The sequence below is a fragment of the Dioscorea cayenensis genome, chromosome 5 (genome assembly GCF_009730915.1).
Source record: "Dioscorea cayenensis subsp. rotundata cultivar TDr96_F1 chromosome 5, TDr96_F1_v2_PseudoChromosome.rev07_lg8_w22 25.fasta, whole genome shotgun sequence".
Lineage (NCBI taxonomy): Eukaryota > Viridiplantae > Streptophyta > Magnoliopsida > Dioscoreales > Dioscoreaceae > Dioscorea > Dioscorea cayenensis.
Window position 1 is genome coordinate 2,383,223 of NC_052475.1, and position 26,277 is coordinate 2,409,499.

General features: G+C 33.2%; 3 protein-coding genes across 7 annotated transcripts; 2 read left to right on the plus strand and 1 right to left on the minus strand.

Moving 5' to 3' along the window:
- Window positions 1–133: 133 nt before the first annotated feature.
- LOC120262050 (solute carrier family 35 member F1-like) lies at window positions 134–4,553 on the minus strand. 2 transcript variants are annotated; one of them, XM_039270101.1, is made up of 12 exons: window positions 4,118–4,553; window positions 3,930–4,024; window positions 3,693–3,750; window positions 3,256–3,450; window positions 2,818–2,894; window positions 2,220–2,302; window positions 1,675–1,726; window positions 1,488–1,556; window positions 982–1,068; window positions 825–886; window positions 593–732; window positions 134–467 (listed from the first exon to the last, which is right to left on the minus strand). In XM_039270101.1, exons 1-12 carry the CDS (start codon window positions 4,236–4,238, stop codon window positions 427–429), a joined length of 1,080 nt encoding a protein of 359 aa, XP_039126035.1. In that variant the 5' UTR covers window positions 4,239–4,553; the 3' UTR covers window positions 134–426. The 2 variants fall into 2 exon arrangements, with proteins under 2 accessions (XP_039126035.1, XP_039126034.1); XM_039270100.1 differs by having other exon boundaries at window positions 134–470.
- Window positions 4,554–14,889: 10,336 nt separating this feature from the next.
- Window positions 14,890–19,259, plus strand: LOC120261892 (probable methyltransferase PMT19). Its single transcript, XM_039269905.1, has 6 exons — window positions 14,890–15,711; window positions 16,252–16,462; window positions 16,900–17,197; window positions 17,550–17,936; window positions 18,097–18,174; window positions 18,650–19,259. The coding sequence occupies exons 1-6, from the start codon at window positions 15,271–15,273 to the stop codon at window positions 18,870–18,872; spliced, it is 1,638 nt and encodes a 545-aa protein (XP_039125839.1). The 5' UTR covers window positions 14,890–15,270; the 3' UTR covers window positions 18,873–19,259.
- Window positions 19,260–19,973: 714 nt separating this feature from the next.
- LOC120261890 (pentatricopeptide repeat-containing protein At1g06710, mitochondrial) lies at window positions 19,974–25,317 on the plus strand. 4 transcript variants are annotated; one of them, XM_039269902.1, is made up of 5 exons: window positions 19,974–23,087; window positions 24,104–24,192; window positions 24,322–24,410; window positions 24,491–24,573; window positions 24,672–25,317. In XM_039269902.1, the coding sequence occupies exons 1-2, from the start codon at window positions 20,136–20,138 to the stop codon at window positions 24,131–24,133; spliced, it is 2,982 nt and encodes a 993-aa protein (XP_039125836.1). In that variant the 5' UTR covers window positions 19,974–20,135; the 3' UTR covers window positions 24,134–24,192; window positions 24,322–24,410; window positions 24,491–24,573; window positions 24,672–25,317. The 4 variants fall into 4 exon arrangements, with proteins under 4 accessions (XP_039125836.1, XP_039125837.1, XP_039125835.1 ...); XM_039269903.1 differs by having other exon boundaries at window positions 24,341–24,410; XM_039269901.1 differs by having other exon boundaries at window positions 24,104–24,410.
- Window positions 25,318–26,277: the final 960 nt, after the last annotated feature.

Genomic DNA, 26,277 nt, shown 5'->3' on the forward strand with positions numbered 1-26,277 from the left:
TCAAGTAATAAAATTACTTGAAGAAAATACTGTTCACTCTTTTATTGGATATCAAACAAAATCTAATAGTGTAAAGTAAAAAAATTACCATACTAATACTGATGATTCCCTTGATCGAAACACACCCTTAATATCCAATTCAAGTGGCATTTGGGCATCTATAAAATTTGGTTAATATAGAGATACACTGTTAAACAACACATCTAAGTTAATGCTTCAATTGAACAACAACAATAAAATGACAAATGACAATTGCATGTGGTTCATCCAATTTTTTTTTTTTTTAATATAAACTAAGACAATTGCCTTGCTGAACAAACTGAAGAATTGAAATGTGGTATATGTTACCAAGGGTGCATGGTAGCCAGCGCCAAACTAATTCCCCCTTTTCAATGACGGAGGACACAAGATTGTTGCAGCTATTGATCATCGCTCCTCATTGACCAGAGAGTAGTAAGGACCCTTTCCTACTACACAAAATAGAATCTCATGATCAAGCATCTTGGCTTTTAAGACTCTTTATTGATTGGCATTCCTGACAACATGCCAATCTATTTTGTCAGCACAACAGGAACAGAGGATTGATGTTTACCATCTCTGCCTTTTTGGCTACTGGCCATTGTTGGTTCTTGAGTTGCATTGTCCAATGCTGCTTCTTCGTCTCTCTCTTTGTTCTGTGCTCCTTCCTCAACGCCCTCACCGAGGGCCGGATGGACATCTTCTTTAGAACCCCTGTTTTTAAATAATGAAAATGTGAATGTAAAGTGCACCTTTTGATAAAAAGAGAGTTGTCTGTGAAATTCAATTGTGAGATGAATGAGTACCCCGAATAAATAAGTAACCCTACGGCAACACCTGCAAAAGCTATGAAGTACATCCAATCAACCTGCAATATGTTTTAAGGGATGTTCAGTTTGGTAAGTTTATCCAAAAATAAGGCAATGTTTTAGAAGAGACTAGATGGCTTAATAAACTCATGACCTTCTCATGATAAGCAAAGATGCGGATGAGAACAGCCCACATGTCAGATGTAAGCAAAGAGAGGTTTAACATGGTTGAACCGCTCAGCTGCAGAAAAGATGGACAAGATACCATTACGAAGCAACCGAATAAAATAAAGAGAAACTGGTAACTGTTTCATTTTGCAAGCATTAGTTTGTCCAACAATTTTAAGACTTTCTTTTGGTTGTACATTGGGATATGTATCATAGACATATTCCAATATTTTGCCATTAAGTTGCTATACAAGACAATTGAGTGACTTGCCCTATTCTTTTATTCAAAGAATGCATCAAGATGTGTAAATATGAGATACACAGTATCACATTAAGGAAACATATTAAAGATGCGACTATGAGACATCTTGTATCATATTAAGCAGGTAGAGCAGCTGCAGATTCCCAATCAAACAAAAAAATTTGGACTTAGATTTGTTCCACGAATTGAAGTAATGAGATGCAGACATGCATCAGCATTCTGGAACATACCTTAAGCACAATTGGAACAGTGGAGTAAAACAAAAACATCGCTAGTGCAAAACCAACAAAAGGTATTGCCTGCAAAAAACAAAAAGGTGACCAAAAAAAAAAAAATGACAGAGAAATCAAATCTCAGCCATCTTTTAAGATTTACAGTCTCCAAATATTTAATGAGGGTCAAGAGGGACAAACTTACTGCACCAGCTGTCCAATGGATAGATTTAAGCTCCTGTCGCTCAAGTATGCTTCTATCATACAAAATTAAGGGAAAAAGGTTTGATTATTAAGCAATTGATCACATTCATAAATATCACAATAACAACAGAAGCATCACGCTAAGGACAGTTGATCAGCATGACCCTGACCATATGACTACCACAACCTAAGATACAAGCACAAGGTGCTTACAAAACTAGTCCTCCCAGTCCCAGATAAACAAAGAACAAACTTTATCTTTAAATTTATGAATGGCGTAGCAGTGGCTTCCTTAGCTTGTAGAGTTCAATAACAACTAACATTTTCTAGATGATTCATATAAAATCAGCAAACATTAAGTTAAATTAAATAAAACCTTCATCCACCAAACATTATTAGTCTCACATGATCTATATGAGGTCATGCCAAGACAAAAATAGAATCACAGCAAGTTCAATGCTTGCTGTCCCACATAATTCGATAAGTGGCCTAAAACAAGTAAGTGTAATCAAAGAAAAATTTGGGTATATTTATCGGTAAGGATACATTTGACAAGCACTAACAATTGCTCCAAACAAACCTAGCATTGCCATCAGTTCTATTCTGTCACCCTCCTTCACCAAAAATTCCTGAGGGGAACACAAAAATTTAATAGTAAGTCCCCAAGTGTCAGGTATAAAGAAAAAAATGCAATGATCAACCAAGAGAGGTAAGAGAAATATCCACTTTCTTAACATTAAGAAAAATAGCCGCCAACCACCAAACAAAAAAAAGACTATAAATGGCATCAGGCATGATAACTCTCCAGCTCTCAGGAGCAAGCCAAGGCATGGCAAATTTCAGTTTGGTATATGGTACAATATTATATTTATTCTCCTAAAAGTAGGAAAGCATCTACAGGGGTTATAGGTGGAGTTGAGAGCATTTTTAAAAACTAGGAGTTGATAAAAAAAGGAATGCAGAATCAGATGCAGTTTGACTAGAAAAAGAAAAAGCTTTAAATAGGCCATGTCTAAAGCAAATGGCATAAATCATACTGGAATATAATTTCAAAGTCAAAGACTCAAACATATGCTTTTCATCATAAAAAAGCATTTATTAGAAAACAATGTCATCATATGAATTAGGAGACATAGTACCTTACCTCACTAACATTACTAATTGCATATAGCATGGACCCACCAATGACAAGCATATCACCTTTAATTGGGTTGCTTCCTCCTTCAAGACCAAAGTAGCAAGAAAATGAAAAAAAGAGAGGGTAAGATTGCATGAAATGATACATAATAACCTAATTTAATTTCCAGACTTTTAGAAGCAATTGCAATTACTTTACTAACACTTGGCATGATACTGATCTATGGTACATGAACTATTGAATTGACCACTGAATGAAATAATTAAGGGCAGGCAAGTGGAATATAAACTAATGAAAGGAGAATTTAAGCACATTTCAATGTGGTGGAACGTGTTACGAAGATAACATGACAGGAATTAATTCAATTCTATTCCTACAACTGCTGACCTTCGTAAGTTTGAACTTTGAATCATGAAATTCATAAATCAAAACTGGAATGTTTACCTGATCTGTCACTTGAATGCACATCGGAGAACACAACCATTACAAGGCCAGCAACACATATAGCTACACCAACAAACTTGCGGAGTCTGTATTTAGTCTTCAAAAAAAACCAGGTAAGGAATATCACAGATGGTATTGTCCAGCAATCCAAAAGCATGACGCTTGTCAAAGAGGTGTATTGGTAAGCCTTAACCACTGCAAACAATAAGCAGATTTAAAGAGCCCGTTCACTTAGCTAGCAATAACAGTAAGTTTAGGTAGATGAACCAGCTGAGATAAATATACTCCAAAAATCACAGATGTTTAAATACATAGGCTCCATTAACAAATTTTAGAAATCAAACACAAAATCGGACAGGACTCTGCAATCCATTGCTGCAGAACCCTATAAAAACAATAAAATTTATTCATCAATTCACCAAAGAAAAGGTACTCACCAAGAAAATTTGCTTCCACATCAATAATAGCCAGTACCAAGTAATAGTACCATTTCATCTGCACAAAAAAAATAAAATAAAATAAAATAACATAAATCCAATCCAATCCAATCAAAACATATCTATATCGGATTGTTGCTTAAGATTTATCTCAAATTTCAAAAATCCAATTCTTCTGAAGTTTCGTGCTATGACAATGACTGAAAACAAAGAAAATGGGAGAAATTTTAGAAATACCTGAAGCGCCCTCTTCCGATGAATCAACAAACCACCATAAACGATCGCCAAGAGCACATAATTCAAGAACGACTGCGAAGTCGGAGCATCAATCCCTGAACCAACCAAAACCAACAACACACCAATTCCCACCAAACCTCATCCAAGCAGAGAAAATCCAAAGAATCAAAAGAAAAACGCAACAAAACCTTGTCGAGAGAGCTCGGATGAGGAGAATCCCGTGGATGTAATCAAAAGGGAAACGAACTGGCCAAGCCCCAGTCCAATAAGCGTCGTCTTTGACCAAAATCCATCGAAGTTCATCCCCATCTCTCTCCGATTCCAAAGCCCTAATGAAACCCTAGAAAAATTCTCTAGACGAGCATGAGAGAGAACCGAAGTGATGAGACGGAGAGAAGAGAGTGTTCGTTTGTTGATCGCCGGGAAAATGAGAATGGGTTCTTTGGGATTTTAAAAGGATGAGAATGGACGGCTGAGATTGGAAATTGAGTGAGTTACGGAAAGGGACGGACAACGACCATTGGAAGTGGAATTCGGAAAAAGAGGTTGGAAAAAAAGGAAGTGAGAGAATCCAGAACTCAACTCACCATAGAATTGGTTTCTCATCGCTGCTTTTTGGCCTTTGTGATGCTGCGCTCTGTTTTATTATTATTATTATTATTATTATAGGTTTTATTTCTTAAAAAATTTTATTAAATTTTTTTTTTTAGTTTATTAGCACCGGTTCTGCCCGGTGTTTTTGTTCTTATTAAAGATATAAATTCAAATTTCAGCTCACTTAGAATAAGAGTATAGTTATGTTGAGATAATAATTTTATATCTGTGTACACCTAAATAATTTGTCCACATCTTATTAAAAATAAAATTAATAAAAAATACTATTAAATTATAAAAAATTTAAACACTTGCTCACTCTGTTCGACTTCAATTTTAATATATTATTTAAACGTAATAATAAAAAATATGTACTTTTAGAATTAACAATAACAATATTACTTCTACAAATATATCCGACTATCCTTGTTATTTATAATTTTGGCTAAATATATATTAATGTTTTTAAAATCTCATAAATTAATAAAAAAAAAAGTAAAAGAAAATTTCTCAAACGAGACATGGCATTAAAACATACAAATAAATATGCCTAAATTACTAGAATTAATATCCATTTTCAAATAATAATTCAGTGTGAAATTCTCCAAATTCATAATTTTTAATTATTGAAAATTAATAATAAAAAAACAGAAATCCAAAATGAGATGATCTATATCACTTACTCATAATATCTACAAAGTAAATTCCAAATTTTAACGTATCTAACATAGCTATGATTTAAAATCTACACCAAATGCATTGACCATTAAGGCCCCCTACATCCTCTAGCCACCATCACCCACCACCACCATCACCCGCGCACATAATAAAACTCTCTGCATATTTCATTAACATTTAACACCACCATCCACGCACATAATAATAATAATAATAATAATAATAATAATAATAATAATAAACCAAAACCAGATGAGTCAAAGATCATAATCTTTATTTAAAAAATTGATTTATTGATTGATTATATATATATATATATAGGGAAATAGTAATTTATGGACGTTCCTAGATTATTGTTATCTAAGGACATCTCTCTTACAACTGTTGGATCATCATCCATTGATTGTTTATTTATATAAATATTGTACACTTTTTGTTGTTTATAATTACTATAGGACACTGTAGGACGTGTTTTGCACTGTTTATAATGATGAGACAGCTACTGTAGATGTCCTAGAAAATTGATCCTCATATATATATATATATATATATATATATATATATATATATATATATTTATATATATATACTTTTTAACTATAGTCATTTAAGTAAAATATTAAACATATAATTTATGTCATTTCTTGTGGGTCTATTTTAAATTTTAAAAGGAAAATAAATATTTTAATGATAGAAATATCAACTAGAATGGTTGGTTTAAATCTAAATCTAAGTCTAAATCAATTTATTTTAAATTAATCAAAATAAATTTAAATTAGCATCATCACCACTAAACTCAGCAATATCTACATTTTAGAATATTTGAAAAACTGTTTCATCAACCTCATGCTTTACAAATTCCAAAATTGACAAATGAAAGTAATATAAAGAAAAACTTCACCCAAAATTAGTCAAGCATGGATGGATATTCCCATTGATTTCTGGACAAGATAAAATAAAGGTATATATCCCTAGAAATTATATAATAACATTGGAATTTCGTATGTATTCCTCACACCCATTTGACAGGATATATATATATATATATATATAATAATAATAATAATAATAATAATAATTATTATTATTATTATTATAATTTAATAGGATGAGTTTTCATTCATGACAAGGCAATAAGGTCAACATAGCGAGCTAGGCAAGGAGCATTTCAGAAAAAAATTTAAAATTGAATTTTTTTGGTTTATTATAATTTTTTTATTTTTTAACTGTTTGAATCATTACATAAAATATGCTATGAATTTGTTTTAAATTAATATCCTATCGATTTTGTTATACTGAATTGATTTTATTTAAGAATTCAAGAAAAGGTTATTCGTGGATTGAAAAAATTAAAACTATTACTAAGCCTTCAGATAGGTATGGGTGTTATTTTAATTTTCTTTAACAAACAAATTATTTTGTTTATTTTAAATCTATACTCCATCTAACCCTAATGTTTTATTTATTAAAAATAATTATATTATATATGATGACATAAGGCATGGGTAACCACTGCTTCCATGGGTGGACCACCCATGGCTTTCAAAGCTATTAAAAGTAATAAAATAAATTTTAAAATATGAATCAATTATCAACCTAAGATATTTTCATGATCTTTGTTAATATTTTAAAGAAAGTTGATAAATTAAAAAAAAAAAAAAATCTAAAGCAACTTTTATAGATAAAATTTGTAGCGAAAATTTCACTAAACTGGTTTGCTTCTTTATCGACTCGATACTTGTGATTTTAGTTTCAACACTTTAGTACGCTGTAATTTAAACCGCTTAAAAAAATACATCAAAACGCATAATTCCGTTAATATTTGCTAACATGGTATAAAAATATATTTGATTTTAGTGTCTTGCCTTTATTTATATTATTTAGAACCTATATTAATTACAAACCATTCAAGTCTACTTCTGATTATGATTTAAATGATTTTTAAATGCTATATAAATAAACATGAATAGTTTTTAAAAAAATACTACGTAAAAAGTTCTGAATAGTTTTTAAATAGTATATATTTTAGTAATGTAAATAATAACAAAAAAAATAAATTCATGTTTATTTTTATGACAAGTATTAACAGGATTAAGTGTTTTAAGGACGTTATATAAATCATTTAGGTTGTGTTTGGATGAAGGGATTTGGTACTATTGGCATGGGATTAATTGCTAATAGGGATATATACCTATGTTTGGGTGTTTTATTATTAGCTTAGTAACGAGCATTGTAAGTAATTGTATGGTGCATAGTAAAGGAATTTGATTACCCCCAAAATTGGTGGGCATAGAGGAGAATAAACACTATTGATAGTAAAATAACATTTTTACCCCATAGTTAAGATTTAATTAAATAATAATTATTAATTTAAATAACTAATTATAATAATTAAAGTAAATAATAATTAATATAAATTGAGCCATTTAAGTATTATAACAATTAAAGTGAAATGACAGTTTTGCCCCTACATAGATTTAATTAAATAAAATAATTAATAAAAGTATTTAATTATGATAAGTAAAGTGAAATGACATTTTTGCCCCTAGTTAAGACTTAATTAAATAATAATAATTAATTTAAATAACTAATAATAATAATAAAATTAAATTATAATAAACATAAATTGAGTCATTTAAATATTATAATAACTAAAATAAATAATAACTAATAAGAATTATTTACTATACAAATTATATTATAATAATTAAGGTGAAATGACAATTTTGCCCCTATATAGATTTAATTAAATAAAATACTTAGTAAAAGTATTTAATCATTTAATTAAAGTGAAATGACAATTTTGTCCCTCATTGAGATTTAATTAAATAATATTTATTAATTTAAATAACTAATTATAATAATTAAAGTAAATTATATTGAACATAAATTGAGTCATTTAAATATTATAATAATTAAAATAAATAAAAATTAACAAGAATTGTGTAATATACATATACATTATAATAATTAAACCGAAATGACTTTTTTGCCCTTACATAGATTTAATTAAATAAAATAGTTAATAAAAGTATTTAATTATGGTAATTAAAGTGAAATTACACTTTTACACATTAAATTATTTAATTGGTTAATGATAAAAAAATTATTTATTCTAAATATTTAATTATATGTAATTATTTTATATATTAATTTATCATTACTTATATTAAGGACATTAAAATAATTTACATACAACTCTTTATGTCATTTTTTCCATTCCCAATATTTATTCCTTCCAACCAAACACCTTTTTCGTTATCATTACCATTACTTTTTCCATTACCATTACCATTATTTTTCCCATTCCCATTACCATTACCATTTCTATTCCGTGATCCAAACGGACTCTTAAATCATTAAGGTGCTAAAACTCAAACTATAAATCTGAAATTAATAAAGACACAAGGTATTTTTGTGAAATTTCCCCAAATTTTTAATGCTACTTTGAGTTAAAAAAAATTAAAAATTATATTTCAAAATATTTATATTATTATTACTTATACATTTGCTTTTACATAAAACTACATTTTCATAATTTTTTAATGATATATATTTTCACATACAAGTATAGATAATAATAATAATAATAATAATAATAATAATAATAATAATAATAATAAATTTCTTTATTTTATAAAAATAATTTTCTATTTATACCTCACTAGATTCTCCCAACAATTTAAAAAAATATTTAAACATCGTTAATGAATTTTATTTCAAATTTTGTTATTCTTTTAAAAAAACCTATGAAGTATTTGTTATTGTGAAATCACACACATATATACATAGATGCATGAGTGTGGAGTACAATCATAAGTTTAACAAACATTTATAATTTCATCTTACATGAAATTTATGTTTAATCTCGGGTTTTCAATGAAACAAATACTGTGTAAAGAGACCATAGGTTAACACGACTTTGGCATGTTTTTATATTTTTAAAAATGATATTATTATTATTATTATTATTATTATTATTATTATTATTATTATTATTATATACTTACTTTTAAAGAATCTCCACTTCCAAGTTGATTTGTGAGAAGACATTTGGCCTTCTTTGATTCGTTGGGAGTTTTGTTTTTTATTTACAGTTATAAAAGCAAAGCATCACAATCTCCTTTATTATTAATACCTCTGTTGGCCCACTGTAACGTCCTTTTGGATTCCCCATTGTTAGTCAACGGGCCAATGAGAAACCTGCAGGTATACAATGTAAAGTGTCTGGCATCGGTTTCTCTACTCCTGCGGATCAGTGTACCATCACTTCGAGAGGGTTTTATCAGTGATTTTTCCTTCTTTGTAACTCTAACCCTAGCTCTCAATGGCTCTGCCGGCTCCGCCCTCTATGCTCTCAAGTGTACAGCCAATCTCGCCACATGCCGCTGATCCCGCCGAGCCGTTTCTTTCCTTTGTCCCTGTGTTTTTACCCCCCCTCACCCTTTTTTTTTTTGAAACCCTAACCGTAGCTCTCAATGTTTGTAATCCAGATGATGGTTTTCTCCCATGAGGTTTGGAGCCATACTCCAATGAAGAAGCCATTAGGTGTTGGGTAGAATCCGCATGAGAAGTGCCCATACGGTGATGGCCCGCACAGCCTTCAAGTTATCCCGCCAGATATGGAGCCTTACCTTCAAACGGCCCACGACCAGCGCATCGAGGTCGTTAATAGCAACGGTAATACAAAGAACGTGTTACAATCAAGAAAACACCCAAGGGAGAGACCGGGCCCTGCGGAGGTCGCCGTCGAGGGTTTAGTGGCGTCGATGATGTTGAACGACCAAATGATCGAGGAGATGATGAGTAACTATCTTAGTCCTTTGTTGAAAGAGCTGCTCAATACGGCAATTTCGAGGCCCGGCCAAGCGGCGACAGGGATGGATGAGAAGCTAAGAAAACAATAGATCATGGAGCTGGAGATTTTAGCAAAGTGGATGGAGCTGGTGAACGAGCATATTAGGGTTTTGACAAGGTCAGGATGGAATTGAGAGCCCGGGACGTCTGAACCCGATCCCCATTCCTTGAACCGGGTTCTCTCCGAGTATTCCCCTCTTGACCCGAATAGGATGAAGCTGTGGTATATCAAACAACCTTCAAATTCTATATGTATACATAGTTTTATATTATAACTCATGAAATTCCTATGAATGTAGTTCAGTGGAGAGCATGCCTTTGCAATGAAAGTTAATTGTTAAATGGTGATTTTTTTTTTTGGCCAAAAGGGCTACCTTTTTTTTGTTAATGTATTTTAGTTATAGCTGTGATTTTTGAATATATGATTGTGTGGATATAGTCCTCGAGTTATAGTGTGTAGCATAAAACCAATAAAGAATGATGTGGAGGTTTGCATTACATACTACTGCAACCCAAGGTAATGATAGTGTTTTTAGTTTTGATTTGGTTTGCTTTGCTATTCTTTAGTGGTTTATTGTTATCTGTTTAGTTTTTTTTAGTTATCTTTGCTGTTTGAAAGTTGTTCTAATGATGTGCTGCAGCTCAATGGTGGGACAAACTCATGGAACTCCGGGCCAAGAAGAAGAACCGGTGACAAGCTTATAGAAAACATTGTTTTGACTCTGTTGTTATTTCATATGGAGATGTGCATAAGAAAAACCTCAATATGAAGCATTTGAGGCAAGAGAGCTCCAAAATTGGTACCTTTAATTTGTTGTCAAGATGAATGTCTTTATGTGTTGTATATGTTGTTTATCATGTGTATATGTGTACAGATATGATAATAAACTCAGCAGACTCCCAGTGGACTCTATCTGTGTTGTGATATGGAGGTTAGTAAGCATATATTTGTTTTTTTTGTTTGGTTTAATGTCCATAATCTCCTGTGTTTTCACTTATGAATAACACACATTGACACAGATTGGATTTTTGTGTACTGATTTTCTTAATGAAATCTTTTGTGAGATCCATGTTACTCATCTTTTAATTTATGGCATAAGATTTATCAAAGCGAAGTAATATAGAATCTTTTGGGTGACATTATATTTAGAAGTGTATATCATATGAAAGCATGAACAATAATTGGAAAGAGAGTGTTTCAATTTATGTTTCTTAAGAAATCTCCAAATATCTTTCTCTGTGTCAGTAGTTAGTTGTGTCTAGCTATATGGAATAATTGATAAGAGATCTTTGTTTGGATTTTGTTTGGATTTTGATTTTCCAATATATATATATATATAGTATAACCAAAGTACGTCTAATGGGACCATTACATGCACTTATGCATAGGGGTGTGACCTTATTTGGAGTTAGGTTAGCTTCTTTTTCTTTCAATTTATTTCTCTTTGTAAAGTATGAAGCTGAATGACACCAACTGGATAGAATCAACATGTTAGCCGGGTAATACTCTTTTGATAAGCAATCAGTCAGGTATCTTGGAAAATCCAAATCTTTGTTTGGATCTTGCTTGGATTCTGATTTTCCAAATATATATATATATATATATATATTATAACCAAAGTACCTCTGATGGGACCATTACATGCACTTATGCACAGGGGTGTGACCTCATTTGGAGTTATGAAGCTGAATGACCCGAACTGGATAGAATCGACACTTTAGTAGGGTAGTACTCTTTTGATATGAAACCAGTCAGGTATCTTTGAAAATCCAGTCCTTTTTTATTTATTTAATTGATTTTAATTTCATTTCTCATTTGGATGCATTTTACAAGCCCCACTCTTGGATAAACATGGGCCAAATATGCTTAAATCACCTCAATTGTTGACATGTGTATACATTATTGCAAATGTGATCATGGGAATCTTCTAACATTCTGACATTTCAGTGAAACTTTTTTGATTTTTTACGTACGTATGCAGGAAATAAAATAAAAAAGAATTCTCATTCATTGCTTATTTTTATGAGTCTGCATTATAGCAAAGTGAACTTTTAGATTTGATCCATACACATCGTATACTAAGATTGTTTGAAGCTTGACGGATTGAGGCTATCCAAAATCAGGTAAATTTTATAGTTATGATTTTTTTTATTTGATAATATTAATAAATAATATATTATTAAAAATAATAGTTGACTAATTAGGATCAGATTAACATCTTATAATGTTTAATTCCACCAATAATTTGAAATTTGTTTATTAAAACTTGGGAATATTTTAACCAAAAAAAAAAAGAATTCGTTTGTTGAAGCAACCCCGGTGGTTTATAATAATAATAATAATAATAATAATAATAATAATAATAATAATAATAATAATAATAATAATGCAACCAGTTGATATAATTTTTTCAAAAAAAAAATATATTTTTAAGAGAACTGTTGTAAGTTTTTTTTTATAGAAGTTAAGATAATGTAATATAATATAGTGGTTATAGAGATATGATGATAAAAAAAAACCATTTTCTATAGATGTTAAAATAATGTTATTTGTTGCTTATGATAATTCAAATTCATGAAAATAACCATTTTAATCATTGCAAAATTTAGCATTCTTTTGTTGAATTGTTTGTACATTTGTTTGACTTAAAAGTTTTGTTTTTTATTAATCTTTATGTGAATTCATGAACGAAATTCAAAAAGTGAATTTGTTAAATGAAATTACATCCTAAAAAAATAAGAATAATATTGAGTTTTTTCCAATTACATATGGAGAAAAAAAAACAATTTTTTATCCCATTATTATCAAAATAAATGCAAAAGATATTTATACACCTTTCGAATAGATCAGATAAATAGTGAAAATAATTAATACATGTTTTAATATATTTTGTCATACTATTTATGCTTTACATAAGACAAGTAAAAAGATACTTATACCCCTTTCGAATAGATCAGATAAATTGTGAAAATAATTAATACATGTTTTAATATATTTTGTTATAATATTTATGCTTCGCATAAAACAAGTAGGCTATATATGTAAAAAAATCTTTGACAAAGTAGATTTTACTCCTATGAAAATAATTGGGCTGATATGGAATTAGCCAATAAAAGGCTATCCTATCCACTAAATAACACATAAAGTTTGACTCATTTAAAAATTATATATTTCCTCTGTGTTTTGAAGGTCAATTTATTAATTGAAACTTTTATCTGTTTTTAATAAATCACAATAGTTGGAAAAAATGGAAGATGTCGGGGCTATTGTTGTTGATGTACAATTTAAGGTAATACTTAAAGAACTTTTGGAAAAATTAATATTATCACCTGCAATTTATGAATGTGGAAAGCATGAACCAAATCATAAACCATGTTTTGTATGTAAAATCACATTTGAAGATAACTGTGGAGTTCATGAACAACTTGGATCGGAAGTATCTACCAAAAAAATAGTTGAAAATAATGCTGGCTTATGTGCTATAAAGTACCTTAAAAATATTTATAATATTATTATTTAATATGTGAATGAGAGATAATTGTTTGAGGTTAAAAATGAATTACAAGAATTAAAGGATGCTAATGAAATATTATCAGAAAGTGTTGCATTGCTTTCTAATGAGTTGGAAGAGCTGCAGGGTAGGATTAGATTGAATGAAGTAGACCAATCTGAAAGTAATCAACATTTATTTATGATTTGACAGAAAAAGAAGATTTGCTTCAATACATGCTTGTTTACTTGGATGTGGGAAAAAGAAAACAGTTGCCTTAGTTATTAAAAAAAGTTTTAATTTAGTACATATGTGATGTGCTTAATATTTCAATGCAATAGTAATTATATTAAATATGTAATAAAATGTGTGTTTTGTATTTCTTTCCCATTTATATGCATAACATTATCATTGTATGTGTCATTATTAGATAGATGCTACTATTGTTATATATATGTTAATTAATCATATAAGCATAAATTATATTATATTAAATATATAAGCAAAGTGCCACATATTAATTATTAAGTCCTTATAAAATATTTCCAATGCAAAATATATATAAAAAACTATTATAATATCATAAATACTATATATATATAATATTACATATATAAGTAAAGTACCACATGTCAATTCCTATAAAATATTTCCCATACAAACCATATATAAAAAACTATCATAATATTAAATATAAATATAATTTTTTAAAATTAATATTTAGTATATACACAAATTTAATATTATTTATTATAGTTTACCATATTTTGAGGTACGGACATTTTCTCCTTTTTCATATATGAGCTTTATGATTTACTTATAATGTATAAATAACAATCTTATGATAGAGTTTGCATATCTTTTATTTAAATTAATTTTAATAAAGAGTATTAAATAATTAATAATAATAATAAGTAATGGGGTAATTTCACTATCTCACTTATATAGTAACTATACCTTATGTAGCAAACTAAACAACAATGATGTAAGTTGAAATATAATATTTTCAGTCACATACAACCAAATAGAAAAAAAAAAAATCCCTTCCATACTTTCAAGTTTCAACTATCTAAAACATCACTTTATAAATTTTAAATAACTTATTTTTTTACCTAAATAATTACATTTAATTAAATAAAAAAAATTAAATCATACATTAACCCTTGTCTTTGGGGAGGTGGGGTTTAATTGATGCCAGTAACACCCACCGAAGTCAATAATGAATCCACCAAATAAAAATAAGTGGTCCACACAAATTTATGATTAAACCAAAAAGACAAAAAAAATCCGAAAACCTAAAAAATCGCTTCTAAATAATAATAATAATAATAAACCATCTTCCATTTTTCTCTCTTCCTTCTTCTCCCCTTCTTCCTCCTTCCTTCTCACCTCCCAAATGTTACTACTAAAAGCTTAAGCTAGTCCATTCACCACTTTAGTCCCACATCGGATAAATCCAAGTCCATCGTCGTCCTTATATCTCCTCTTCTTCTTCGGCATGCTCCGCTCCATCCACTCCCTCCTCCCGAGCCCCAATCGCCGAACACTTTCCATCCTTCTCTTGACCTCCATCCTCTGCCTCCTCTCTTATCTCCTCGGTCTCTACATCCACTCTCGCCCCTCCGCCGCCGTCTCCATTGCCTCCGCCGGCCCACCCTCCTCCGACTGTCCCATCATCGCCTCCCCTCTCCTCCCCCCTGCCCTCATCTTCCTCCCTCGCCATGCTGCTGCTTCCTCCTTCCCTCCCTCCCTTCCCCCTCCCTGATCTCCCCTTTTGCCCCTCCAACTTCACCGACTACTGCCCCTGCCAAGACACCACCCGCGAGCGCCGCTTCTCCATGCGCTCTCTTTTCCATCGTGAGCGCCACTGTCCCGATCCCGATGAGCGTGTTCGATGTCGCATTCCTAGGCCTCGTGGGTACCGCCGCACCGTCCCCTGGCCGGAGAGCCGGAACTATGCTTGGTTTGCCAATGTGCCGTCTAAGAGATTGACTGAGAGTAAGAAAGATCAGAACTGGATCAGGCTGGAGGGTGACCGGCTTGTGTTTCCCGGCGGTGGGACTTCGTTCCCTTATGGTGTTAAGTCGTATGGCAACGAGATGGCAAAGCTTGTGCCTTTGAAGTCGGGGGAGGTTCGCACTGTGCTTGATATTGGTTGCGGGGTGAGTGTTTTTTTGTTGATTTTTGTCTTAAAAACTTGAACTTTATTCTTTTTTTTTTGTGTTCATTTTCTTTTCTTATAATGTTTAAAAGAATGTTCCTGGTCTCTAAGTACTTTTATGGGTTTGAAAATATGGAGAAAATCCAAAAGAAAAGAAGGATTTTTTTTTTCTTCTTCTTTTGCTTGGTTTAGGCTCTGTTGGGGTTGATATTGTCTGGTGTTACTTATTTTGTTTGATATGTTTGCTAAAGTACAAGAATTGTAATGTTTATAACTGGTGTTCTTGATGTTAAAGTATTAGCAAGGACTTAAGAATATTTGGAAAATCCATAAAGGGGGAGAATGCTATTCTTGATTTAGCTTTAGCTTCTTTTGTGGTTGGTGGTGTTTGATGTTACTTTTATTGCTTGAAATGTTTGCTGAAGTACTAGAATGATAATGTGTATATCTTGCGTTTTTCACTGCATGGATGTTGATGTACTGACATGCTCGTGTTGTCTTTAATGATATTTTTTTTGTACTATTTGTTGTTCACTGACAGGTTGCCAGCTTCGGAGGTCATTTGGTTGACTATAATATTTTGACAATGTCAGTTGCTCCTAGGGATGTACATGAAGCTCAAGTGCAGTTTGCTCTTGAACGGGGACTGCCAGCAATGCTTGGCGTCCTAAGTACTTACAGGCTTCCTTATCCATCGAGATCATTTGATATGGCACATTGTGCACGGTGTCTGATCAAATGGGCTGGTCATGGTAATTTTTCTGGTCCAGAATTCTTATATAGAGTCTGCATAACAATCAACTAGCAGTTGCACTCTTATACTGATTAAGCTTTTATCTGACATTAACTTGCATCGGGTTGAGAAGAGTAGCTAGTTGCGGAGTTATCTATTTGCTTAAACATGCATCCTGAGCTGTGAAATTTTAGTTGTGCTAGTTTAGTTGCACATTGCCTGCAATGACGTTCACCTATCTAATTTCTGTCTCTTGCTATTACAAGAAAATCAGAGGAGGAATTATGTTTAATAAATTTGTCTGGGCCTGTATGTGTTTTAGTTTTTGCCAGTATTTTCCCACTCTATTGCTATTTGTTCCTTAAAAATTGATGGCAGAGTATTTATCTTAAGAAGCACGCAGGGATGCAAGCATTGTTAACCTGCATTTTTAACTTTTATTTATTTGGTTTGCAGAAGGTTCCTATTTAATGGAAATCGACAGGGTTCTTCGACCTGGTGGATACTGGGTCCTGTCTGGACCACCAATAAATTGGAAGAACTCGTATAAGGGTTGGGGGAGGACAGCTCAGGACCTGGAAGAAGAGCAGCTTGCTATTGAGAGTCTTGCTAAACGGCTTTGTTGGAAGAAGACTGTGGAGAAGGGTCCAATTGCAGTATGGAGGAAACCCACAAATCATGTCCACTGTCTCAAGAAGTCAAAGATTCTTAAATCTCCTCCATTCTGTGCCAGAACTGACCTGGATGCTGCTTGGTTTGTTAACATTCACCTTCCGCTTTACATATCTGCTTTATGTTTGCACACGTACACACACATTCATTTGGTGGTGAAACTGGTGAGCTCATTCAGTAAAGTGTTTTCTGTTTAAAATATTGTTGTTTTCCAACTACTATTGTGTGAGGAAAATTCTATTTGATGACACTTCTCATGGAAATATCACGTATGAATTGATATGCTGCTTCAGTATCATTCCTAAGTTACTGATCTACTTTATGTAACTTAATTTTAAATGAAATTAGTGCTCTATTTGTCCACTTGTTATTTTTGAACAACCTTTTGGTTTTGTTTGTCGTGAGCATTGAACAATTCATTACACATTTAACAGGTATGAAAGGCTGGAGTCATGCATTACCCTTCTTCCAAATGTGGACAAAATTGATGAGATAGCAGGTGGCACTCTAGCGAAGTGGCCAAAAAGATTAACTGCTGTACCACCAAGGATAAGCAGTGGGACCATCAGTGGAGTTACATCTCAGACTTTCAATCATGACAATCAAATATGGAACCATAGAATCTCGCACTATGCTGCATATATCAGCTCAATCAAAGGCAGTAGATACAGAAATATCATGGACATGAATGCTGGTTTAGGTGGTTTTGCAGCTGCGTTGTCCAAGTATCCTGTCTGGGTTATGAATGTGGTTCCTACTGCAAAGAATAACACTCTTGGTGTCATCTATGAGCGTGGTTTTATTGGAACATATATGGACTGGTATGTTCATGTCTCACAGCTCGATTACTTTTGGCAGAGCAGAACTTTTAGCTTACCAAATAATGCTGATAGAAGCCAAGATTTATGCTATTTTATTTTTTGATACATCTCGGTCATTGAAGTTTTGGGAACTGATGCTGTTAGAGATGTTTAATGTCAGGTGTGAAGCCTTCTCAACATACCCTCGCACATATGATTTCATACATGCTGATTCCGTATTCAGTTTATACATGGACAAGTAAGCTTTTTATTTACTTGTTTATTGCTTCCTGATGTGTCACTCATTTTGGCTCTTGAAACAAGATGTGTGATCTGTATTGATGATCTAAGGAGCAGATGACGTCTCAAATGTCCTTTTGATATTTGTGTCAATTAGTAATTATGCCTTCAACTTCATGCCATTGGGCATGCAATACTAACATCCGTTTGTGATTGGCATTGCTGATGGATTTAATGTTTAGCAGCTTTAGCTAATGTGTAGACCTATGTTCATCACTGTTTCAACATGAAATTTTGTTGAGGGGATATGGTTTTTTATTTTTCTAATATTCACATGGGTGCACTTTTTCCCTTTGAATTAATCTGGTTTCAAGATGTGGAGCAGGATATTGTGCAATGTGAATTTCTGCTAGATAAAACATGCTCAATTTCTTTTATTTGATTTTTTTTTGGTATTGTTTTAACATCCAAAATTGTTTTCTATTATTTGCCAGGTGTGACATCGTGGATATTTTGCTTGAAATGGATCGAATCCTTCGGCCAGAGGGAGCAGTTATAATCCGGGACCATGTCGATACTATTGGAAAAGTGAAGAAAGAGGCTGACCGTCTGAAATGGCAATGCCGAATTGTTCACAATGAGAAGGGCCCTTTTGATACTGAAAAGTTACTCATTGTCGACAACTCTGTAGTGCTAGCTTCAAGCCAGGGTTCTTGAAAATAATTTGGCCATCAAGAACATTGTCAGACAATAATCTAGCACAACCAAGCTGAATTCTTCTTGTCTTCACATCCCTCTCTGTGGCTACACAGAATAATCGAAAGGATGGATGAAGAGGATGATTGCCATTTTTGTCATCAAATTTGTCGAGCTTTGCTGCTGGACCTTCAATTTTATTGAACTCTGGTGGCACTAATTGAGATCAATCATTCAAGTGAAGTATTGAACACAAGAAGGTGTTCAATCATCAGCTTAAGATTTATTATAGTATCATATTTTTCATGTAACTAAAACATTCAGTATGTTTTTAGTTTTTTCAGTAAAACCAGGGGTCTTTTGAAATTGTATTTTGTTGTTGTTGAAAAAATGGATTTTAGTTTCTCATTTGGGCGTTTTTTAGATTAATTAAGTTTCAGGTGAACTTTAATCTTTTTTATCAACAATGTCTAATGATTGACATTTTACTAAACTTGACAGATTTAAAAAACTTGGTTGACATGCTGCTTTCTAATAATAATAATAATAAAAGAAAAATAGATGTTTCAAATTTAACTTTCATCTTAATCTTTTGATTTAAAAAAGTCAAATGATTAATAATTTGGGTAAATTTTACAAATTTAAAAAAAAAAACTTTTGGTTGCATGCTTTTGCTGCATGTTTGGCTGAGTTATTCCTCCAATTTCTTTTTACAATATTTTATTATTTTTAAAAATAATGTTTCTGTAATAAATTTTGAAATAGTATTGTCATAAAAATTATAATTAATTTAAAATTAAATAAGTCTAAATTAATTTTAAAAAAATAAATAAGGTTTTCTTTTTTTAAAAAAATTTTTTTTTAGGCTAAAAACACTTTAGTAAGCAATGAGTTCGACTCTCACTCTCTAACTACGTACCTCGTCAAGTCTAATGTTTTTCATTAATTTTTTTAAATAAATTTGAAATATAAAAAAATAATCTAAAATAAAAATGTGATGAGGGTTTATTTTTTCAAATTTTAATTTTTTGAAGGACTAGGCTGAGAAATCTCAAATTTCACCGTTGATATATATCCAAAACGCCCTTAAACCCTGTCTTCCTTTTTTAGGGTTTATGGGAACCCCAACCCAAACCCTCAAAGATGGGGTTTTCTCTGCATCTCCTTCCCTTCAAATCCCTAATCGAATCTCGATTTCCCCCCCAAAATTCTCTCATTATTGCCCCAAGTCCGCACCTTTTTTGATCCTAACCCTAGAATCCCCAATCTCTCCTCATCCGCAGCATGAGCCGCCGGGCGGCGGCCATTGCTCTCTCCAGATCGCCAGTTGTGCTCGCATCCCTTCGATCCAATGCTTTCTTGCGGAAGGAAAAGTCCCGGCTTCCCTTCCCTTGTTATTCAACTGATTCTTCGCCTGATGACGAGTTGCAGCGATTGATCGATCCTGAGTTCTCGTTTCGATCGGATGGCGTGTTCTGTGAGCGGAAAGACCTGCGAAGGAGCGAGCTTTCTGCAAAAGACTTCGCCTTTTTAGAAGAATCTGTTGCAGAGAGGCCTGCTGATTCGGGTGAGTTCTCCGAAGAGGCTGTTTTGATATCCAGTGAGATTAGGGATTGTAGAGATGGGTTTGATAATAAAACTGAGAAATTTCTCAGGCAATTTCGCGGGAAATTGAACGAAGGACTGGTTGTTGAGGTGTTGAGACTTACAAAAGACTCCGAATTGGCTGTGAAGTTCTTCATCTGGGCCGGGCGGCAGATTGGGTTTTCTCATACTGGTTTAACTTATGATGCATTGATTGAAAGTTTGGGTTTTGAGGTGAAAACTAGAGTTCCTGATCAAATTCTTAGAGAGATTGGTGAGGATGGTAGGGAAGTTCTTGGGAAGTTGCTCAATGTTATTATTCAGAAGTGCTGTAGAAATGGGCTTTGGAATGAGGCACTAGAGGAGCTTGGAAGGCTTAAGGATTTAGGCTACAAGGCATCCAAGTCCACATATAATGCTCTGATTCTGGTATTCTTGACTGCTGAGAGATTGGATTCAGCTCTTTTAGTTCACAGAGAGATGTCTGATTCAGGATTCTGTATGGATAGGTCCACTGTGGGGTGTCTTGCACGTGCATTGTGTAAGGTGGGGAGGTGGGTGGAAGCTCTTAATATCATAGAGAAGGAGGATTTTACTCTAGACACTATTTTGGGTACGCAGATGATCAGTGGATTGCTGGATGCTTCTCTTTTCGAAGAAGCAATGTCTTTTCTCCACAGGATGCGATCAAATTCTTGTGCTCCTAATGTTGTGACATATAGGACATTGCTTTCAGGGTTTCTGAGGAAAAAACAGCTTGGTTGGTGCAAAAGAATCATCAACATGATGATGAAAGAGGGTTGCAATCCCAGTCCCTCTTTGTTTAATTCCCTTGTTCATGCATATTGCAGCTGTGGTGATTATGCTTATGCATATAAGTTGTTGAAGAGGATGTCTGCTTGTGGCTGTCAACCAGGTTATGTGACGTATAACATATTGATCGGAGGGATTTGTGGGAATGAAGAGTTACCCAGCTCAGATGGACTTGGTCTGGCAGAAAAAGCATATGAGGCAATGTTGGATGCTGGACTTGTTCTTAATAAGGTAAATGTCACTAACTTCACACGATGTATCTGTGCAGTGGGGAAATTTGACAAGGCATTTGAGGTTATTAAACAGATGATGAGTAAAGGGTTTGTGCCAGATGCTAATACATATGCAAATGTGATTAGCTTGCTTTGTGGGGCTCAGAAAGTAGAGAAGGCTCTACTTCTGTTTGAAGAGATGAAGAAGAACCGTGTTGTTCCTGATGTCTATGTATATACCATTCTCATTGACAGTTTTTGTAAAATTGGACTTATTCATCAAGCTCATATTTGGTTTGAAGAAATGATAAGGGATGGTTGCAATCCAAATGTTGTTACTTACACTGCACTTATACATGCTTATCTTAAGTCAAAGCAGCTGTCTGAGGCAAGTGAGCTTTTCAATAAAATGCTCACTATGGATTGTCTTCCAAATGTGGTTACATATACTGCTCTGATAGATGGTCTTTGCAAGGCTGGTCAGATAGATAAGGCATGCTCTATCTATTCCAAAATGCGGGGGACTTGTGAGAATGCTAAAAGCAATATTTTCTTTGATGGTGGTAATACTGATCTTGTAGAGCCGAATGTTTTCACTTATGGGGCGTTAGTTGATGGCTTGTGCAAAGCTCATAAAGTTGTTGAGGCTCGGGATTTGTTGGATGCTATGGCATCTGCTGGTTGTGAGCCGAACCATGTTGTCTATGATGCTCTTATTGATGGTTTCTGCAAGGCTGGGAGGCTTGATGAAGCTCAAGAAATTTTTCTAAGAATGTCAGAGTGTGGATATATTCCCAATGTTTTTACATATAGTGCCTTGATCGATAAATTGTTTAAGGATAGAAGACTTGACCTTGCCTTGAAGGTTCTCTCGCAAATGTTAGAGAACTCTTGTGCACCTAATGTTGTTACTTACACTGAGATGATCGATGGGCTATGTAAAGTAGGGAAAACTGAAGAGGCTTTCAAGCTTCTTACAATGATGGAGGAGAAGGGATGTAAGCCAAACGTTGTGACTTATACTGCTATAATTGATGGGTTTGGAAAAGCAAAAAAAGTTGGCATGTGCCTTGAACTTTATAAGCAAATGACTAGTAAGGGTTGTGCCCCAAATTTTATCACGTTTAGAGTTCTGATAAACCACTGTTGTGCTGCTGGCTTATTAGATGAGGCTCGCAATTTTTTGGAAGAGATGAAACAAACATATTGGCCGAGACATGTGGCAAGTTATTGTAAAGTGATTCAAGGATTCAGCAGAAAGTTTATTGTCTCGCTTGGACTTCTAGACGAGATATCAGAATTCAACTCAGCCCCAATTGCAGCTGCTTACAGGTTGCTCATAGATAGTTTTTCTAAAGCGTATAGGCTGGAGACTGCCCTGGAGTTGCATGAGGAAATTAAAAACAGTTCATCATGTGCAGCTGCTGTCAGCCTAGATATGTATTCTTCTTTAATTGAAGGCCTTTGTCTAGCATCTAAGGTTGAAAAAGCATTTCAATTGTATAGTGAGATGACGAGGAAAGGCCATGTTCCAGAATTGCCTATCTTTTTTTATCTCATTAAGGGGCTAACAAAGTCTAACAGGTGGGATGAAGCATTGCAACTTTCCTACAGCATATACCATATGGTACACCATTTCTTTTCTCTTTCCAATTTTTCTCATATACAGATATAACATAATTTCTGGTTTTGTAAAACATTCTCAAGTGCGCTTCTTTCTAACTTATGTGTATGATTTTCAAAGATCATGAAACTTTTGGTGACAATCCCCAAAGGTCACAAAATGGCGTACACATCAATATTGCCAACATACCATGTGCATATGCAGCTATGAATTTTGATTATGATTACTTAAATTGACATCTCAATGTATTCTTGAGGTTCTTTTTTCCTCTTGTTGATGGGGGCAATGATAAATTTTTAAATCTGACAATTAAATCAATATATCCACATAAGTTTAATAGATAGGGTCACAATTAACCTTATGTTTTTATGCCCAGGAAGACATGTTTTGGATGTAATGGACTACATAATTATAAGACGTTCTAATCTATTGATACAACCAAATTAGGCGGAAGTGACTAAGTTCTCTGCCATTGGTATTCTAGAATAAGAGAGGCTTTGGATTGTTGGCTAAATCCAAATTAGTTTTCATTTTTTTTAATGTTAAATTGAGGCATAATATGGTCATAAGCAATGAACTCAGAAATTTGGAAAATCCACACTTGAAGTGAAAAAGCAAACCTAATTAGATTTAGATTTCCTATAATAGAATATATGAAGCAGTTACCTGTAAAATATTTGGAAATCAAGTTTATTTAAGCATAGTGCTGGTAAATTCTCTCATCACAATATGCTGACAGTTGACCTTATGGGTTTAAGGCTGTTGTTTGCTTTTCCTGTTTCCACCGTGCTTTCTTAGCATTGAGATTTGGGTTTGTTTAGTCAAGCACAGGGTTCACTAATTTTGTTATGGAGGTGTGTTAAAATTATGTATTTTCATTGGTTTTGGTTTGTTTTGTTGTCCACATTAAGTGGCTTAAGCATGAACACATGTTAAAGTTTGTGCAGACTGCTTTATAATTTTTGTTATGTATGTTAAATAACGACTAATCACAAGATTTCATTTCTTGTCTTCAATAGGATATCAACTGGCACAAAGAAGGGATTTAAGAATATTCATTGTTTCCATTGATGTCTTGCTGCATCGGATGATCAGCTGTATTATAGTGGTTAGTTAATCATACATATCTTCTGGGAAGTTATGATAGTCATCCTTCATTCGTTGATTCCATTGTTGCAATTATTCTTTACTGAAATACTGTGACTTTGGTCCGTTGATACATTTTAAAATTGTGAAGATTGAATCTTGTACTTCAGAAGCCGCCATTGGAAAACATGAAAGATCTGATTCATCAATGAGATGAATGTTGTTCTTTTTGCTTGACAGGTATATGCTTTTTTCTCAGATGAAAACACAAACCACAAATTAAAAAGTGATTCTACTGACCTTTCGGCTGTATATTACAGTGTTTCTTGTCTGCTGCTTATGCAAGTGCAAATCGTGCTTGCCTTGTACAACATAACTACTTGGCAGTTGGCACAAAATTTATGTGAGTTCTTAAACAGCTCTTGTCTACATCTTTCTTTGTTCTCCATTAAAAAAAAAAAATTAGTAACTAATGGTTATGATGTTTCCTCCTTCCATCAGGTGCTCACCTGTTATAGAAGTTTTTAATTCTTGGACGATCTTTTTAATCATGGTACAACTTGATGAAAGTATGCTCATCTATTGATCTTGAGCAGAGCATTTTTTCATATGAAATTTTTGGGGTTCTGGTTCATCCATGCTCCAAAAATACCTGGGGCAGCTTGGCAAATGGCAATGATGGCTGTGTGCTATGATCTCTTTAAATGATCTCACTAAGTGCAAGTTGAGTACGTGTATATTAACTTACAGGTGGAGATTCTGTCGAGTGTAGGCTTGAGGACGGAAAACAGAGACCAATTCTCTGTGGCATGTTCTATGGCACCTTCCGAGAATCGAGTGTTTGCTCTCTTACAATTTCTACGGTGTATAATGAGTCGAAGTGTATTGTATCAGTACTTGGGTTACTACCCTTTTTTGGCTTCCACTTGCACCCATACATCAATGCCTAGTGATATATTTGCCCTCTTACAATTTCTATGGTGTATAATGAGCCAAAGTGTATTGTATTAGTACTTGGGTTGCTACCCTTTTTTGGCTTCCATTTGCACACATACATCAATGGTTAGTGATATATTTATTGGATATTCATTTTAACGAGAGGTTTTTCTGGAAGATAAAAAAATAGAAGGATTTGTGATTGAACTAATCCCTTATGTCTAGTATGTCATTCAAATTATTGTTCACTGCTAATCTGATTGCTGGCCCAAAATTGTCGCAAATGGATTGTTGACAGGTAAGCATTACTCATTTGATTGATTAAAAACCTGGTGTTATATGTATCTTGCGGCGAACTTCTGATCATCTGCACGTGTGTATCAGGTAAAATATCCGTATTTTTAGAAAGTTTTGTTGAATTTGATGCGTGAAAAAGTATGCTCAAATGATTGTTCTCTGTCATTGTGCAGGTAGCCCCAGGATGCAGCTACATATAACGCTTGTCGAGAATGTAGCAGTGAGTATCTGTCTTGCTTTATTTATCTATTTTGTTGCATGTTCTTTTATCTCCTTGCATGTGTAGATTCTGCTACTTTTCATGGGGATTGTTTTCATTGATGAACTTCTAAAGGGGCACATATTCCTTGACATGTTTGTTTGTGCCTGCTTTTCCTTTCAAAACATCAATTCTGGATTTGATTATTTGTCTTTCTTGATTGGATGTTAGATCTTAATAGGTAATTGCTATGCCTAATCTATTCAGATGAGTTTATAACTTCTCAAAAATTATTTTTGTTCTTGCAGACATGGAGCCACGACTAAACTCTTGTCAAAATATTATATTGCTCAATATGACTTCAATTATTTTTTGGCATATGAGAAAAAGGTATGTCTGTATAGGCACAGGTGGAGGAATCTAGCCAACTTTTTAGGAATAGAGAGAAAGATATCTTAGATGGACAAGACATACAGCATCAGCACCATGTGCTGTAGACTTAGTAAATTCTTGATTGTTGATATTGTCGTGGAAACTCTTGGTTGCTCCTCAAGCCCATCCACTTAGAGCTTGATACCTTTCACAAAGAAAAACATAGTTAATTCTATGTAAACACCATGAATAGATAGAAGAGAACCTCTTGCCAACTCATCTTATGCCTTGAATGAGTGGTTG